General features: G+C 42.5%; 1 protein-coding gene across 1 annotated transcript; it reads right to left on the bottom strand.

The window, feature by feature from the left end:
• Positions 1-3,182: 3,182 nt before the first annotated feature.
• On the bottom strand, positions 3,183-17,352 carry LOC147895410 (Chaperone DnaJ-domain superfamily protein). Its single transcript, XM_087383754.1, has 7 exons — positions 17,132-17,352; positions 16,540-16,599; positions 11,319-11,498; positions 10,958-11,205; positions 10,656-10,692; positions 3,671-3,728; positions 3,183-3,577 (listed from the first exon to the last, which is right to left on the bottom strand). Exons 1-7 carry the CDS (start codon positions 17,228-17,230, stop codon positions 3,519-3,521), a joined length of 741 nt encoding a protein of 246 aa, XP_087239880.1. The 5' UTR covers positions 17,231-17,352; the 3' UTR covers positions 3,183-3,518.
• Positions 17,353-17,404: the final 52 nt, after the last annotated feature.

Genomic DNA, 17,404 nt, shown 5'->3' on the forward strand with positions numbered 1-17,404 from the left:
TCATCTTCTTGATGTATCCAAGTTTGTATACGAGAATTAGATCACAATAGAAGTTTTGTTTGGATCCAGATTAAAGAACTCTAAGATGTTGCTCAAACAAAAGTTCTTCCGCCTAAAGATGATGGGAGAAATCAAGCTTGAGGAGCACCTCAACAAGCTTTGTTCCGTTGTCAAAAAACTAACGGATCTGGGAGTTTGAGCGAAAGATGACGACATAAAGGTAGCTAGTAAAGATTCTATGTGTTTACATTAAAGTAAACCGCAACGAGGTGATCTCCACGTTTATATCCATATGAGCAACAGGCATGTGTTACAGAGGTAACTACTGGGAAAAATAAAACCCGTAGGAAAGAAATCCGAGATCAATTCAAATGTGATATTGTGGTAATCAAGTATTGCTAAGAAGCGAGAAGACGGAGAAGAAAAAGAAGCTACGAATATTGTTGCTAATGAGTATGCAGATTGTGCATGGCTGGACGAAGTACTGATGATGACTACACTTTGTGAGAAGTCTGATATCATTTTATAGTTTAGAATGTTGATGTTTAAGTCAATAAACTCCTTGGTTAGCTCTCAATCTTTTGGCAATCGGCCTATTGACTGTTTAGCTGAGGCCTTCTTGGTTGAGATTCCTTCTCTTGCTTTAGAAAGGTATTTTATAGACTATTCTGACTTAGCAAGATCTGACTCTTTGCTGTGAGGTTGTTCCTAGTGTTTCTTCTTTTTGAACAAGTCTATGGGTCAGTCCCTACCTTCGATTTAAGGGAGGGTATTGAAATGAGAGCAAACTGTGTTACGGATCTTTTGAGTTAGCATAAGATAAAGGAGTGAGTATGCTTCTGGGGCATGTGATAATTTGCATGGGCAGATGGGTTGCATGGATAAGCTAGCAAAGTTGTGAGAGACTTTGCAACTTGGTTGGTGTACCCTTGGTGCTTGAATCGACTATCTTCGACCTTCCTCCCATGATTTAATACTGCAATGGATACTTGATGTGTCACGCTTCTTATATTATGACTAGATCTTGTTGTAAGTCAATAAATTGTTCTTCACAATGTAACTCCAACAAGCCCTCTAGGGATGAGGAGATTTCTCTTGGATTTCATTGTCACCCTTCCATGCAATATAGTTTAAGTCTATGTATTGTCTATTTTTTTGCTTCTAGTATTCTTGGATGTTTCTCTATCATTTTATTTGACTAGAATATGAGTTTACTAAATCAAAGAGTGATTAAAAGCATATGAGGGATCACATGATATGAGCAGAGTTTAAGAATCCTTCATGTGATAGCTCCAAACTTTGAAGCCTTAGTGGCTTTGCTCCTTAACAAGGATAGGAGAAAAAAAGAGGAACATGAAGCCCATAGCAACCTCGACTACAAAAAGGCTTTTGTAACAAGTGAAAAAGGAATGAAAAGATTTCAATGTATGTCATTGGTCACAAAGAAGTGAATTGTTTTAAGAAGCTTGAGAAAGAGCAAGAAAAGCACCATGTAATTCTTGTTACTATAAATCGAGAAAGAAGAGACATCTGCAGTAATACTAGGTCTCCCTTACTGGGGAAGACTATGCTTGGGCACTATAATATTTGCATGTTGAGAACGATAAGGTTATCTGGCTAGGCTGTAGATTCAAAAAAATTTGAAATAATTGTTTATTCGCTTATAAGAGACTCTGTGTTATCTTTTATTCCTGTTAGGGGTTAGGGGGGTGATGAAACTGCCTTGCTACTTTGGACAATTGCTGATTGCAAGATTGGCATGGCATGGCATGGGATGTGTCCATTGCTAGAATCGCTCCCTTGCAGCATGTGATGGAAATGGAAGGAAACTACTTTCTTTGGCGTGTTGGTTGTGTAACCATCCATGTTCGTGTGAAAATATGTTGTGATTGGAGTTTGTAAAGGGTCAAGTGACCTTGTGAATCCCTATGAATGAGTGATATAGTGAGTGATCTAAGGGATGATGTCAAGGGGATGAACATGTGGGGCTATAAACATATGTACTCGACCCTTATGGCAATGTAGCAAATTAGTAGACCATTGTGTGTCATTGCAGCCACTGTATCATCCTCCTTGATCCATCCTCTCTTCATCTCCATTATCATCATCTAGTTTCCCCGTGGGGGATTTACTTGCATGTTGATTTCAAGTCTTCTTAGTCTCATAGGCTTTTCTTAAGAGGTTGATAAACACCTCTCTCTCTCTCTCTCTTTCTCACACATACACACACACACTTTTTTGGTGAAAACACACACACAAACGCACACGCGCGCGCGCACACACATGCACGCGCACGCTTTTTTTTTTGTAAAACCACAGCTTAAATTATCAAAGACTATGTAATACAGAAGGTGAACTCCGTGATGGAGTCAACCTTTGAAAGTCAAAAGCAGTGGAAAAAAACATCCAAGACCATATCCAGATCTCCCTGTTGAATACAATCATGGAGTGACTGACGAAGGGATCCTCAAAAGAAATAAAATGGATCAAAGGAACTAGAGCCAAATGATAGATGAGTCCTCTGCAACCAAATGCTCCATAATGACCAGAAACGGACCCAGGCGAGGAACAAGGCAAACGAGCGAAGTCGGGGAGGGGTGCAACCAAAGATCCAATAGAAGCGGCCGAAAACCACCGAAGGAAATCGGAGCCGAAGACAGTGCGAAATCCGATGAATAAGATCCCTGGAGGTGGAGCACGACCATAATAAATGTGGGATGGTCTCCAATGAAGAAGCACAGCGCTGACATCGCACACGCACGCACACGCACACGCACACGCACATGCACATGCACATGCCAGGGAGCAAAGGATTGCTGCTTTCTCTCACCATTCTTGATAAGCCTAGTTTAAATAGTAACGAGGATCACCAGAAAGCAGGCAGAAATGAAAGCAAACAAAACCATAAGCAAACTCAAGCACAAAAGTTTCGTTTCACACACTTGGATTTCAAGCATAATATCTCTATTGATCTATCTTTAAATATTGAGACTTCCATTTCTGCCATTGACTTCTGAATAAAGTCCTGGCTTCCTTTGCGTTTATTTACTGTTGTCAGCCCCAGCATTTCTGTAGGTCTACATTCTCTCATTTTAGGACGACCCACATCTATATTGGATCTGGGGAACAAAAAATAGAATCAGACAGATATGTACCCAAATGAGCATGTGAACTCAGAACTATGAAAAAATCCTAACCATGCTTGAGAGAGTGAGAAAATGTTGCTCCCTTGCTCTTCGCAATGAACACTTCCCTCAAAATATACATTGTGATATCTGGCCCATACATATACATTCTAAGCCTGTGCTGCGCACGTCTTTCCTCCTTTGAGCCCACCACCAGTTCTCAGCAGCTTCACTCTTCCTATTAGCCACTCTAAAAAGAAACCTTGGCAGGCTGGTAATAAACACAGAAAAAACACTCCAGTGGGTTAAAAACCCAAAACCAGCGTATGTATGAGGATTCTGTCCCTGTTAGCTCAGGTTTGCATAAAAACCATTTCAATATCCTGCCGCCTTCTATTTCTTCAAAGCCTCATATGATGAAACCACCTCCCTGAATTTCTGCTCCGCGTAATCTGTGGGCATTCAAAACCAAACCAACAAAAATGTTATATACAGCACTGGGTACAGACAATTATAAAACTTAAGATCAGCATCATGTCACCAACCTTTTCTGTGTTGATTTCGATCAGGATGGTATTGCATAGCCTTGGCTCTGTAGGCAGCCTACAGTGATTACAAAAAATAGAGAGCTGTCAGAGCAGCAAATCCTGCTGTCCATTGACTTCCAAATTAATCAAATCACTTCTTGCTGTGTTTACCACAATAAATGATTCTCATGGTACGATGAGCTTCAGGGGCACATTTCAGTTGAGGACATCCAGCCAAAGCAAATCAACCTTCGTACTTGATTAAATGTGTATCCATTTTGACATTCTCCTTCAGAAACTTTAAATAGTTATGAAACCAATTCATCTTATCCCTAAGTACAACCATTTCATGACTCATTAGTGGCCTCGCATGCTAACGTCATGTATACATTAAAAACGACCTATAAAGACTTCAATTATAACAGTACATTTGAACTACAAGCTGCAGCATGCTGAACTTTTGAAATGCAAGATACCATACATCCTGGCAAATGGAACACCAAGGTGGACCAGAAATGTTAATAAAGTGAAGTTATATGAAAATAAAAGGAGATACAAAAGACACTTTTATTGGTGAAATATTTGTTTCGAAATACTAATGCAAGCTTAAAGGACTTTAGAATATCGCATCAATTGCAAATTCAGAAGCCGTTAAGACTTGCCCCAACGGCAAGCATCACCAAATCAAGTCTCCAAGGTATGAATCCTCAATAAGTTTCATTCTAGATTTCAGTAGATTGCTTTGGGATTAGGGTTTGTACAGGTGCTCTCGATTGGATGGAGAGTGGAAGGTGAAAGCCTTCCGTGCAAACAAAGGGCTTTGGAAGCCTATACAAGATCGCCCTTGAGATTAGCAACAAAGACTTTGACACTAGAGGTGATTAGGAGGCTTCTCTAGGAAAGGCCAGTGATATGATGCGAGAAGGCCCAGGTGATGATATTGTCAAAGCCTTTATGGTAGAGACGATGGATCTGGAGCATCAAGAAGAGACAGTATTACTCCAAAGTTGCCTAGAGGGATTCCTACCAGTAGGGATCAACCTGGGCCAATCACAACGATATCACTTTGTGTGGAATCAAGGACCACAACAAGACCGTGCCTCTTGTATGTCAGGTTGAAACAGACAAATGACTTTTTGCAGTCCCTAAACTATGAACAGAACAAATGGATGGTTCTATTGGTGTCTTGGGATACTAGAGACGTCGCAGTGTTTGTGACTTGGACCAGAAATTGACCAGTGTTCCAAACTGGATCCAGTGGTTTGTGAGCAATGAGGAGAAGTTCCTAGAGATACTGGAGGTGCGGGATATGCTTGACTTGTTTCTAAGATCTTCTGCAAAGGAGGTAATGGAGCGGTTATTTGATAGAGTTGGTGTCGGGATGCAGAGTGTCATTCAGAAGGGGTGTTGTAAGTATAGGGTCAATGTCCCACCTATAAGCCCCCAAATGAGGAGAGCTCAGGGGCTTGACACCTACATAGGAATGTGGGTAGACGGATCAGTAGGGGGCAGGGGTAAGGCTGCCACGTGGGCAGCAGATAACACCCTTGTTAATGTCATTTTATTAAAGCAGCCCAATGGCCCACCCTGGCCAGCATGGAGGGGCTGTCTGCCTGACCACATTTAGGGCAGGCTGTGGGGCTGGGACAGTCCCAAACGTGTACCCATGGATGTGGCCTTGGGGCTGGTGCAGGACCAGAAGAACAGCAGCAGATATTGGGGGGCTGGAGCCATCTATAGGCCTCGCCCCAGGTCAGCAGTACAGCACCAAAGGTCGGGGCAGAAGAGGCACACTCAGTCGGTAGAAAGGCAGACTCAGTCTGCAGATGGACAGACTGGAGTCCGCAGTCTGCCAAGTCAGGGCAGGAGCCATGGCCTGTGAAGCCAGTCCTGGGATAAGAACCCCTATAAAAGGAGGGCCTTTGGGGCCCTCCAGGGCATTCATTCTGCATCAGCAAGAAGTACAATCCGCGCTATATTTGGACCTTCCAGGGAGCCCACAGAGAGGCAGATCTACACTGCAGTACAAATAACTGACATCTGCAGCAGATCTAGGTGCAGACCTCTACTTGTAGGAGAGCAAGCAAAGGGAGCTTTTGTCTGCAGAACACATCAGCACATATTTTTGCAGCAATGCTCAGCCTTGTTGCAGCAACTGACGGCACATGGCAGAAGAGGAGTTGCAGCAAACAGAGCCTTGCTTCTGTACCTAACCTCAGGGATTGTTTCTAGAGGTGTTGGTATATATGTTGGCAAGTTTAGTACTTGATATTTACCTATATATCTATTGTGTCTCGACTATACATCTGAGTTTTCTTTCAGATCTGAATTGCACCCTTTAAATTTAAGTAAGGACATGTATTTGAATTGTGTTCCACATGATTATCTTGTGACCTTGGGGTGAAGCTTCCGCTGTGTATGAGTGATGTGCTCAAGCAAGTAGCCTCTCTACTTTTTTAACAGTAATCCCATGTTCAAATGAATATATCTTTGTAAGACCAGAATAACATTTCAGTTTCTGTTCATATGACCTTAAAACTACATCAATATTTCCACATTGTCGAGCAATTCAATCTTTCTCCTCCCATTTAAGAGAGCACTAGGAGGTTTCATTCCCCGACCAGCAATGTACTGATCTTGTACAGTCCACCTTCCTCCACAATATGTGCCACCACCTTTCCACTCTTCTTTATACTATCTATGACAATCTGCAAGCTCTTGAAGTGTATGGCACACCTTCGTGGAGTGCAGTGTCAAGGAGTAGAGATGTTTGAGCTTCATGCCAAATTTATTGGAAGCCAGGGAATGGACCTTGAATCTTCAAGGTTGGATGTCTAAAGTCCTCTTGATGGAGATTCATGGGCAACCCAAAAAAAAAAAGCATGTGGCATCAAAAGACACACTGGCAAAATTCAACCTGTGGTTTTCCGTACATATACTGTCTTTGTGAAGTCAACCAAAGGTTGGGCAATGACTGACCCTGGTAGAGAGCCGAGCGGTTGCCAGCAACAAGGAGCATAAAGCAGTGACAGACACAAGAACAGCAAGTAACCTCTACTAGCAGCAAGCACAAGCATTGAGGCACACTGAGGAGCCAACGACAGACTAGCGAATTCCCATAGGTGATCAAGCCACTTCGCAAGACTGCATATAGTTTGATTGTAATCCCAGCCGCTTTACTTTGATCTTATAAATAAGCAATTGCTAAGAGAAGTCAACTGAAATCAGTCTTGGATTGATTAAAGCATACGTCTGCTGATTCTTGCTTATACAATGATTGAGGAACACGAGTGGATTTGTGAAAGGCCAGGAGCCCAGGAGACCTATGCAGGAAAACCGAGAGCTACAAATCCAGCGAGAAGCCAATACTACCAACAGTGCTAATTCAATGCAAGCAAATGCAACGAAGTGCAGCCAGCAATGAGTTCCAGACGCGTCGAACAAGATATCGTCTGTGGATCTGGACAGCCTGCCCCCTGAAGAAACATCAAATACTAAGGCATCCTAATGTGGGTCACTTGAGCCCTTTGCCAACATGCCATGGCATTTTGTGCAAGGAAGTAGGTAAACAGTTTCTTTTTTGGTAGCAGTACCATTCATGGAAGAAACATTTCCTGTTTTTGGCTTGAATCTTGCCATTCTTGGAAGAACTAGAGCACATATGCATTGTTCACATGCTTGAGGTCCTTGGATGCAAATCATATGCTTATGAAGCACAGGAAGGTGCAGCTGATGCATTGATGCCTTGCGTGCAGTGACTGCAGCAATTGGATTACGCCAGTACATGCAGTTGTATGCCTTGTTAGCAGTGTGAGCAGGAATTGCTCATTTTCGCATTGCATTTGGTCCATGTTGGACACATGCTGGTACTTTGATTTATGCACAAGGATTGTGGGGCTTTTGTGGACATTTGTGCAGAGGACAGTTGCAATTTTTGAGGAGAGACTCTGCCAACTTTGTTGCAGGAAGTACACCTGACTAGCCAACCATAAGGATATGTGTGTTTACCATGCCGTGCAAACCCCACTCTCGACTAGTCGTCTAGATGACTCAAGTACCACCCTCGGTGGTCTCCAACTAGGCAGCGCCCAAACCTTGTGAAGATATGTCACCGTCTGGAAGATGGCATCAATCTGGCATAGCATCATAGCGAAATCTGCCTATACACTCTGATGAGGAACGGAGGGCTTACTCGAATCATCCTAGATTCCATCATCACACGTAGCCTCTCGAATATCCGCCACTTGGTCATTGATAGGTCACCTCCCAATCGGGTGTTGCATCCATGGCTGTCGGCCTCACCAATGTATTAAAAAACCAGCCCTTCGTCAGAGAGTCCTAGAAGTGTGCCTGAGAGCATTGTCACTCTAATCCAGCCAGAGCCCCCTTCCCTCTTTTGAGCCGGATCCTGGCTGCATGAGGCATCGTGGAAACTGGTCCTGCAAAGACTGCCTCTAGATAGGTGTATGACTGCATGATCTCAACCGGCTCTCCTTGATAGGTGAAGCCGTGTCAATGAAGTACTGCCTGTGAAGTGTTGAAGATCATCACCTTAGTCTTGCCAAGGTTGACTGTAGGTCTCTCTCCCTACAAAACACCTCTAGATGTCTATAGAGACCAAAGAGTGTCAATGAGAGGGGGCATCCTTACTTCACTCCGACCGTGCTCTCAATCCAATCTAACAGGCCTCCAGGGACGTGTACTCCCCCTCCGACTGACTCATATAGGCTCATCACCCCTCCAAATCATGTCTCCTAGGATCCGCATCTCCTGAAGTCTCCTGATCTAGCGTGCTCGTGGGACTTTGTCAAAGGCCTTCCAAAAGCCTACAAAGCAAGCATAGCCTTTCTAGAATCTCAACCTTGCCTCCTTGATGATGGCTCGTAGGGTGAAGATGTAGTCAAGCATGGAATGTTACCTCCAAAAACATGCTTGTCCCAAAGCCTGCTGCCCATGTGTCTCTATGTAGGCGCTGATCTCTCTCTCTAGTACCGATACATAGATCTTGGCCAATGTGTGGCCAATCATGAGTGTGCAGTAGTTCCCCATGTCCATAGAATCCCTTGCTTTGTGTAATGGCACAATGGTGGTGGTACTCCAAGCAAGTGGGAAGCCGTTACATGCTAGGATCAGAGCCAAAACCTCTTGCCCATGTGCGAAGTACTTAGTCTATGGTCCCTCATGTCCTCAATTACGGTTGCACTACAGCTCGCACATTCTGTGAGGTAAATAAGATGGATGTGGTGCGCCTGGGTAGAGAAGACGTATCGGGTGGCACCTAGCTCAAGACGTTGTACAGTGAGGTTGCATCTATGTGCTAGATGCCCGGATCAGTGATGGGAATGGGTGGCTTACCAAGCCCCCATGCAATAGTGGGATCCTTTCCTCAAAATATTATGATCACCTCATCCATCCTATGTAAAAGGAAATACAATCTCTTCTGGCGTGTCAACCGACTTGATATCCACTGCGCCTCTAGCATCGTGAAATGTCCCAAAGATGCCAAAGCGGAAGGAGAGAGAGCTACCCATAACACTGAGAGATTGTATTCTTGGATGATAACCCCTCAAACCAATGCTTTTATAGGCTTAGGTTATATAAACCCTAACCTTTTCTTTTGACCGAGCAAGTCATCCAAACCCTAAAATATATATAGCTTTGTAAGACTAGAGTATATCCATCCACACAAGTTCAGATTTTTTGTTGTTCTAAAGTCCAAAAATCTACACAGAAAACGAAAGAGAAGAAAAAAAAGGTAATAGAGACTTTTTTAAAACAAAAGGAAGACATACTTAGCAAGCAAAGCAACACTTATGTCGTCATCAGTGCCCAAGCATAAGCAGCTATATTGGGTTTCTAAAGACCCGCGGAGTCTCTTGGGCAAACCCAGTGCTTACTAAAATATGTCAAAATAAACAAAAGAGAAAGAAAACAAGAAATAAAGATGAAAGGAAGAAGGTGACTAAGCAAATCAAGAAACAAAATCTTCCAAAAAATAGCAATAAAATACGGGAATAAAATCAATCTCTCTCTCTCTCTCTCTCTCTCTCTCTCTCTCTCTCTTTTAAAACATTAAAAAAATTAAATGGACCCCTTACATTTATGTACCGCTTCCTACAAAGATGCAAAACTACATTCCTAACTTAGAAAGCACATGCCTACAGGTCATCCAAACCCTAAAATCACACACAAACTCCTTGGGAGTGCTCACATTGAGACTTAGAATCCCAACAATCCTTGACAAAAGCCTAAGAGACCAAAGAATATTTGCAACTCTTCTAGAGTGGCTACTAAGAATATAACCTTCTCTAGATCCATAGAATCCCTTTTTTAGAGAGAATATGATCCAAGTATGATTGGATGTATTTTGTCTTACAAAGGTACATATGATATGATCCAAGTACTTAACTTTCTCACAAAAGAGGTCACACTTAGACATTCTGACATACAACTTATGATGCTTCAACAATTCAAAGACTAAATACTCCAAATGCTCTTGCTTAGTCTAATATCTAGGAGGACTAATGCAAACATACCCAGATACTATCTTTTTTCAAGAGAAAAGAAGACTTCAAAGTGATTGCAATACAATACAAAAATATCACCCATTAGTAGCAATTGGATTCCCATACATTAAGAAAGTGAGAGGGATGAAGATTTTACACAGTTGTAGAGGTTATACCACCTCCACAACTGTGTAAAGTCTAGTTCTTAGAAAGACCTACTAAACCCTACAATCATGCCATCTACTATAAAATATCACCCTAACTTTTGCTTATTAAGAATTGTTCAAGCCATCAGACAAAACTACATAAGTTTATAAAGTTGTCGTCCCAAGAAAGAGGAAACAAAAAAGAGCACAGACAGCCTCATACGTCCATGGTGACATAGACCTCTCACACTCTTCCATTCCTCTCATACATTTCAATGGAGGATCCATTGCAACATAATATCTCAAAGAAACAATTTGCAGTTACAAGAGAGGAAAAGGTGGGTTATAAACCTTTATCTCATCCTGGGAATATGAGCCTGCTCTTGACCTGTAGAAAAGCAAATCAGTAAGTACACATTCCAACCCTCCCAGTAAAAAATGGAAAGACAGCAGTCATAGGCTAGAAATCAAACAGAAACCATGCCTGACCCTCCTTCCTCACAAGAAAATATGCATCAGGAAATACTGCATTTAAGTTCTGCCCGATTCTACTCTCTAGGAAACATTCTCACCATTCTGTAAATCACCCCCTTTCTCTCTGTCTTTTTCGTTGAATTAAGGCTCAAAAAATTTTAAGAGTGTTGAAATAGTACAAATCAAGGCCCAAAACAGTATAATGATGTGCTTGAGGAGATGGGCGGCTGCTTTGTGATTGATCAAATCTGCCTCGACCAGCACTACGCCATGCTTCCCAGTCAGTCCTTCCCCAATACCAGTCCTCTCTTCCTGCCTGCTGATCACTTTGTGCACCAGGTTTTCCACCTTCTTGCCATTTTTCATAACTTCTAGCATAACCTGCCCTTTCCTTATTAAAAGCATCCTGCATTCTCCTGATGCGTTCCTGAAAACATGTGAAAATTCAGCTTCTTTCATTGAGCATGGGATATTTCCTGGAAAAACACATCATCAACGAAGTGGGAAAAAAAATCAATCCAAAAAAGTAGTGAGACTAACCAATCTTTCCAGTTCTTCAAAATCCAGGAAGCCATCTCTCCAGATTTTGGACCAAGGATCATCATTTCTTGCTTTCCTTGCAAAACCTTCTCTTTGATAATACTTACCACTATCATACGTTCGGTAAGTATAGTAGTAGAAATTCCTGCTGCTAGGTCCTTGCCTTGTGGGGTCAGCCTTCTATAACATGACAAAGACCTTGTCAATACTACTCTCTCTCTCTCTCTCTCTCTCAGTGCATGCATGCATGTTGGTGTGGAGGGGGGGGGGTGCGTGCATGCAAGTGTGAGTCTGCGTGTGAGTGTGAAGCATCTACTAAAAGAGATACCGATCCCATACACAACACACAAATCAGTTATACAAGATTAGATGCTTTATTAAGACTTTGAACACAACCATATTCACTTGAGCCATTACCCAAACATATACAAGCACTATCCTTGTGGGGTTACGCCACTAGAATGTGCGACAGAATGATGATGCACGATGGAATACCATGGGAGGAATGTGCTTTGGGATCAAGGAGCAATGGAGAAAAACCAACATACTCTTTTGAGTGTGTAACAACTTCCCTTATATGAGTAAGATTTTACCACATTCTAGACGTTCTTCTCACACCAAGGTCGCATGAATGCTACAAGCACAAAGCCTGAAATACAACTAAAACAACATAAGCTGTCCCCAAGGCATGTCAGCTACCGAATTCTTCTGCCGGGAAAATTTTGAACTCCCGAATACAACCTCTAATCTGCACCAAGTATGGACTGTTTAATGTAGCCATAAGTGCATGCTTGAACACTGAGGTTGCTCTATGGACAAAGTTAATAATGTCCACTGCACTGGGGCAGGATGTGTAAATGTCCTCAAGCTGAAGAATGATCTGCTGATCTGAAGTAGTAATAATTGAATCCGAGTAGTATGCACTATGGCATAACTGATAGATGCTATAGTATTCATAATTATTGAAATACTGATCACTGATGGTGGGAACTAAGTCCAAGAAGATGACATGCTCCATCTCAAAGATGGAACATCTGTGATGGATGCTAGATGAAATCACCTGAGCTGGATGGACTGAGGCATGTATCTCCCCATGCTCTGCTAGAGATGTGAAAGCCTCATCCTGAGGACTTACTTGCCAATCTCAATGGTTAATGTTGAACTCCTGCCGAGTATCTATCATTTGTTGTGACAGTAAATGGAGTTGGATCCTGCATGAACTTGATGGCTAGACATCACAAAAATCAGTCTATGCTTATGTAGATAGAAGAGCCTTGTGCTGAGAGCTTACCTACAAATTTGCATGATATGAATGTGGAGGCTGATCCATGCATGCACGTTGATAAGTTTGTTTCTGGTTTCTCAAGACCTATGAGGTCGGAATCGGAATTGTAAACCAACACATACCCTTAGGCAACAAAAGTTCAAAGTAGACTAACATCACCCAGAGTCATGACCGGAATATCTTCAGTATGAGCTACCTTTGAATAGCTCATGCTGGAGAGTATTTGGTATTGTGCTAGAGGCTTACCCATGTATCATCAAGAGTGTCTACCCATGAGAATACTGTGAGCTGTCAGTATGGGGCTTGTGCTGTGAGTTGCCACTATGGGCCTTATGTTGAACCTATCAATCTATGATACTGCCTCTCAAAACAAAGTGTTTGGTACCATGATCCAACCTACATGGATGTGAGAGGAGTACTCAAGAAATGCGTGCACTAAGTCATGATGGAACAATGTGTGCCAAACATCAAGCCTGTAATAACACGATGACATAGAGAATATCCAAAAGGCTTTACAAGGCGTGTGTGCAAGAACCAATGGCAAAATAATCAACAATGTGACTTTATAAAGGGTAGCATGTGTGTGTGCAACTATCTTGAATCCAAAGGAAATCACTTTGCCAAGTATATCGACGATGTGGTCGACTGCCCATTGCCACATATATGGAGATGGTGTCAAATGTAAACAATGATAGAACCGAGGGAATTGACACTAGTAGAAAATAATCGGTGATTCACGCAATGAAAAGTGTTTGTCCAAGTCGGTGCTTTGCGCTTCACTTTGCCAGTATAGGCTACTTTGTGTAGTTGAGTTGCTTGTATGCCTTGTTGCCTGTTTGTAGGCTTTATGAGCCATAGATTGTTGAGTCATTGAAGACTTGCTTGTTTTGCTCCTTCTATGCTTTGTCTACGCTGCTGTTTTTTGTTGGCGTCTACGCAGCCTGTTATCGCATCAAATGTGAAGCTTGCTTTGTAGTCGTAGTCTATGCCTTTGTATTTTGCCACTGTTGGCTCACGGGCTTGTTGGGGAAGTAGGCTGCTTATCTTTGCTTGCTTACTAAGTCATCATAGTTGCTATTGTCCAGATTGCTACTTGTCTTTGCCTCGATGCTGTCGAGGCTGGACGGTTTTTTAACTTTGCTAGTTGCTGCTCTTCTGCGTAGCACTGCTGTGTAGAAAGCCATCGTTGGTGGTCTACTAACTTTACTATCGAGAATGACTTTGCAGGCTAGCCGTTGAAGCAAAGAAAAATGGAGGAGAGCTCCAATAACGACTCAAAAATACTCCCACAGAAAAATTACAGAATCTCTAAACTGTCAAAAATAAGGTAGGAACCTTAGAAGGAAGGCTGAACATCTCAGGAATAGAATGAACATAACTCATAGCTCGGAATGACGAGCTTTCTGAAGCATATAGGAGAGGAGGGGCTCTACAAGATCAGCTCTTCAAAGATGAAGTTGCCTCAAGGAGAGGGATTCTTCTCTTGGTGAAGCAAGAGCTTGCACTCTCTCCAAAAGATAGAGAATGCGTGGCTCGGATACCATGTTGAAGGATCAAGGGAAGAGAGTGGAATGCACAAGATAACTAACTGTACACTATGTTTTATTGAACATAAAGATGAATATATACATGAACCCCTTAGGGTTAGGGTTTGACCCTATGCCCTTATAGTCCTCTATGGAATAGAGCAATTTACTGTTCTCAACAAGGAGCTGCAGAGTCATTGAGCAGAAATGGAGGATAGACCAGGACAGACCAGGTAGGCTGGTCTGTAGGGCAGGTTAGCCAGACTCAGACGTTCCAAGCGCAGCCCAAATAGTTCTTTTCTGTGTCAAGAGCAGTTCAGCCTTCAGGGATTTTTGGCCTTTAGGAGCAGGAGCAGATCTACACAGGTAGAAGAAAACCCAAAATTTTCCGTACTGTATCTAAACAATTGAGCAAATTCCTAAAATTCATACAGTGTACAGCACTTTGACACCTTTGAATCAGTGAAAGCTGAGATAATAGCTTCAAGACAGGCGCAAATCTGCAAAAACAGCGCTCTTGCATTGTGGGTTGTACTTTTTTCAGGTTTTGACACTCCTTGACACTTTAATTCCAGCTTTGGATGCAATTTAGAAAGCAAACCAAGGTCTTCTTATGCACTTGTGGCCAAAAATTGGCTTCAGATTAGCAAATCTTGTACATTTGCAGACATTTTGTAGGGACAAACAATATATACCTTTGTAAGACTAGAATATTTCCAATTGTACAAACTCAAAATTTTGTTTTACAGATTGAAAATTGTTTAGCTGTTGGGCCCACGTAAGATACATTTGTGTATGTAATAATACATTTCAAAGCTATTTGAGGTGCTTGGCAAAGGGCTTTTTCCATTCAAGGTGATAATGCAGTTTTGACCAGATGATTTCAGCAAGTGCACAGCAAGGTACTTCACCTTTAGCAAAGCTACAAGGATTTTATTCATTATTTGCAGCAATAATATTTGAGGATGGCCTTTGTTTGTAGGTGTCACTATAGATAGTCACATGCCTCATGATGCTGTCTCCATTGATAAGGTAGGCTGGGAAGATCATCTCTATGGAGAAAGCATGTCACCTCTCTGTCAACCTCACCACCCCCCAAATGAATATCCATTGAATCCTTTGCATCCTAGCAATAATCCTGAGGAAACAATCTCATGTTCTCTGAGCGACACCGCAACTCAACAAGTAGCATGGGCAGTTGTTTCTACGTCCCCTGCCTCGCAGCAATGGCAGGTCGCCTTTCTTCTCATCTGCTCCAACCACGGGCCAAAAGGAAGGCCTTCGTGGGCCACCTAGCCTTAATACCTTCCTCAAGTGTAGGCTAGACAGACCCAATCTCTATCGAGGACCCGTGTGGCACCTATTGCTCTACCTAGTGACCCTCCCTCAAATGTAATATCCAGTATTCGTTGCATGGCGCCCAACCTCTTGCAACATCTAAGAAACGATTGCATCAGTTCCTGGAACATTTGGTTAGCATGTTGTAGTCTAGTGATGAGGGACACAGATTTGGTTACGGCTATTCTTGTCAGCATTTGGCATGACAACGGTCTGACTTATATTCTCATCTCTATACAGCAAATCCAATGACCGACGAGATAGCTACTGCAAGGGAGGAGGTTTGGGATCACATTTCGTAGGTCATTTCAGACAAAATGTGCTAGATGCTGGATTGAGGGACCCACTGTAATCAACAGAATGGACACAATGGACAATTAGCCATTTAACGTCAAATTAAGATTAATGGATGCAAAGCGCGCCAAATCTGGATGAGAACATCCAAAAGATGGAGTCATTAAAAGCCCTTGATGCTATGAAAGAAGGGAATCTTATGATGACATTGCAAGCCTTATGGGTTCGCATGACATCGGAAGCGTTTCTACAGGAGGTATATTTTACACTATCACAAATCGAGGAATTTTTTGGTTGTATAGTCCCCCACACTAGTTATTGGCTCCTACTTCCAAGATACCCTAGGAGGTGAGCTTGGACCCTAGGGTGAGCTTGGACGCCGGGAAGCAAGTTGCAAGAGCGCCAATATTTCTTTGGCAGCACCTCACAGATAGCTGAACCTTTGTATTGTTTTCAAAGATTTTTAATAGAAGGCTGCTACACTCAATGCAACATTTGACACATGACCTTTTCAAATGTTCAAGAGAAAGTTCTGTTTAATAAGGATTTTGGTTCATGTGGTCACTGCACGAAATTAGGAACTCTCTCTCTCTCTCTCTCTCTCTCTCTCTCTCTCTCTCTCCATGCTTATGGAGCCCTTTAGTACACATAAACCTGACCTTAAGTCTTCTTTCCCATTGAATCCATTTCACATTGACAAGAAAGCATTTACGCGCATCTAAGAGAAGAGCCTTGAGGTCATAAAAATAAGAACGCAAATGCAACACTGCGAAAATACCTGACGAGCATGTTGTTCAAAATTTAGTAGACGCCTCTTAAGGGAGACCATGTGCCCTATCTGCGTGTTTCCCAACACAAAAAACCACCGCCTTGTCAAAAGAATACACACGCGTGACACCTTGCATACTAAAAAGGTCAAAAACCAATTCTCAAGCATGTGACGTGGGGGCTGCACGTTTTGCCAAAAATGAGAGGGTAGCAGGAATCAAGTATCTGGAAGACAGACAGCCTGCAACACACTTTTCTCGGCAACAAAAAGATTGTGCTAATGAGGATTTGTTTATAAAAGGCTTCAGTTCACATGGACGAGTGAGACCAGTAACCCTGCAAAGACGGAAAGCGCTCATGATGCAGCTTGGAGCTGAGAGTCATTTGGATGTCATTCTGAATGCGTGGTGCTTTCAACGTCTTACGCAAACGTTTGCCTCATGACGTTGACGATTTTGCAATTCATACGAACAAAATTAGAAGGTAACCAGTTCACGCTGTGTCCAAGACAATGGGAATTGCTTGCTGATTAACAAAAACGCAATAATTAAACAGAGAAAGCAATCAGGATAAGAATTGGAAACGCAATTCGCGAGCCATACCGCAAGGGCAGCCATGAAAGTAGCGACGAGAGGCCATATAGACGATCTTCGTTGGGAGCGTTCCCAATTTTCATCCTCAAAATCATCCCGGTCTGTCATGATAATCTCAGCAAAAGGGACTACTGATGATTGAAGAACGAAAATTCCCGCATCAGAGCTTTGCAAATGAACAACAGAAGAGCTTTCAGAAAACTTAAGAAAGTGTCTCTGTGGAAGAAGAACAATTGTGGGCTTTTGCTTCTAGCATGAGCGATTATGGTTAAGTTTGATGGT

This window comes from Dipteris shenzhenensis, chromosome 13 (assembly GCF_047967505.1).
Source record: "Dipteris shenzhenensis isolate YYH24624 ecotype China chromosome 13, Dip_SZ_1.0, whole genome shotgun sequence".
Classification (NCBI taxonomy): Eukaryota; Viridiplantae; Streptophyta; class Polypodiopsida; order Gleicheniales; family Dipteridaceae; genus Dipteris; species Dipteris shenzhenensis.

Excerpts from the sequence above, each read along its gene's own strand:
- LOC147895410 (XM_087383754.1), bottom strand. The coding sequence starts at position 17,230 with ATGACAGACCGGGATGATTTTGAGGATGAAAATTGGGAACGCTCCCAA. Across the intron at positions 16,600-17,131 it reads CTTTCATGGCTGCCCTTGCG|ATAGGGCACATGGTCTCCCT; the intron begins GTATGGCTCGCG and ends GGAAACACGCAG. Across the intron at positions 3,578-3,670 it reads TCGAAATCAACACAGAAAAG|ATTACGCGGAGCAGAAATTC; the intron begins GTTGGTGACATG and ends GAATGCCCACAG.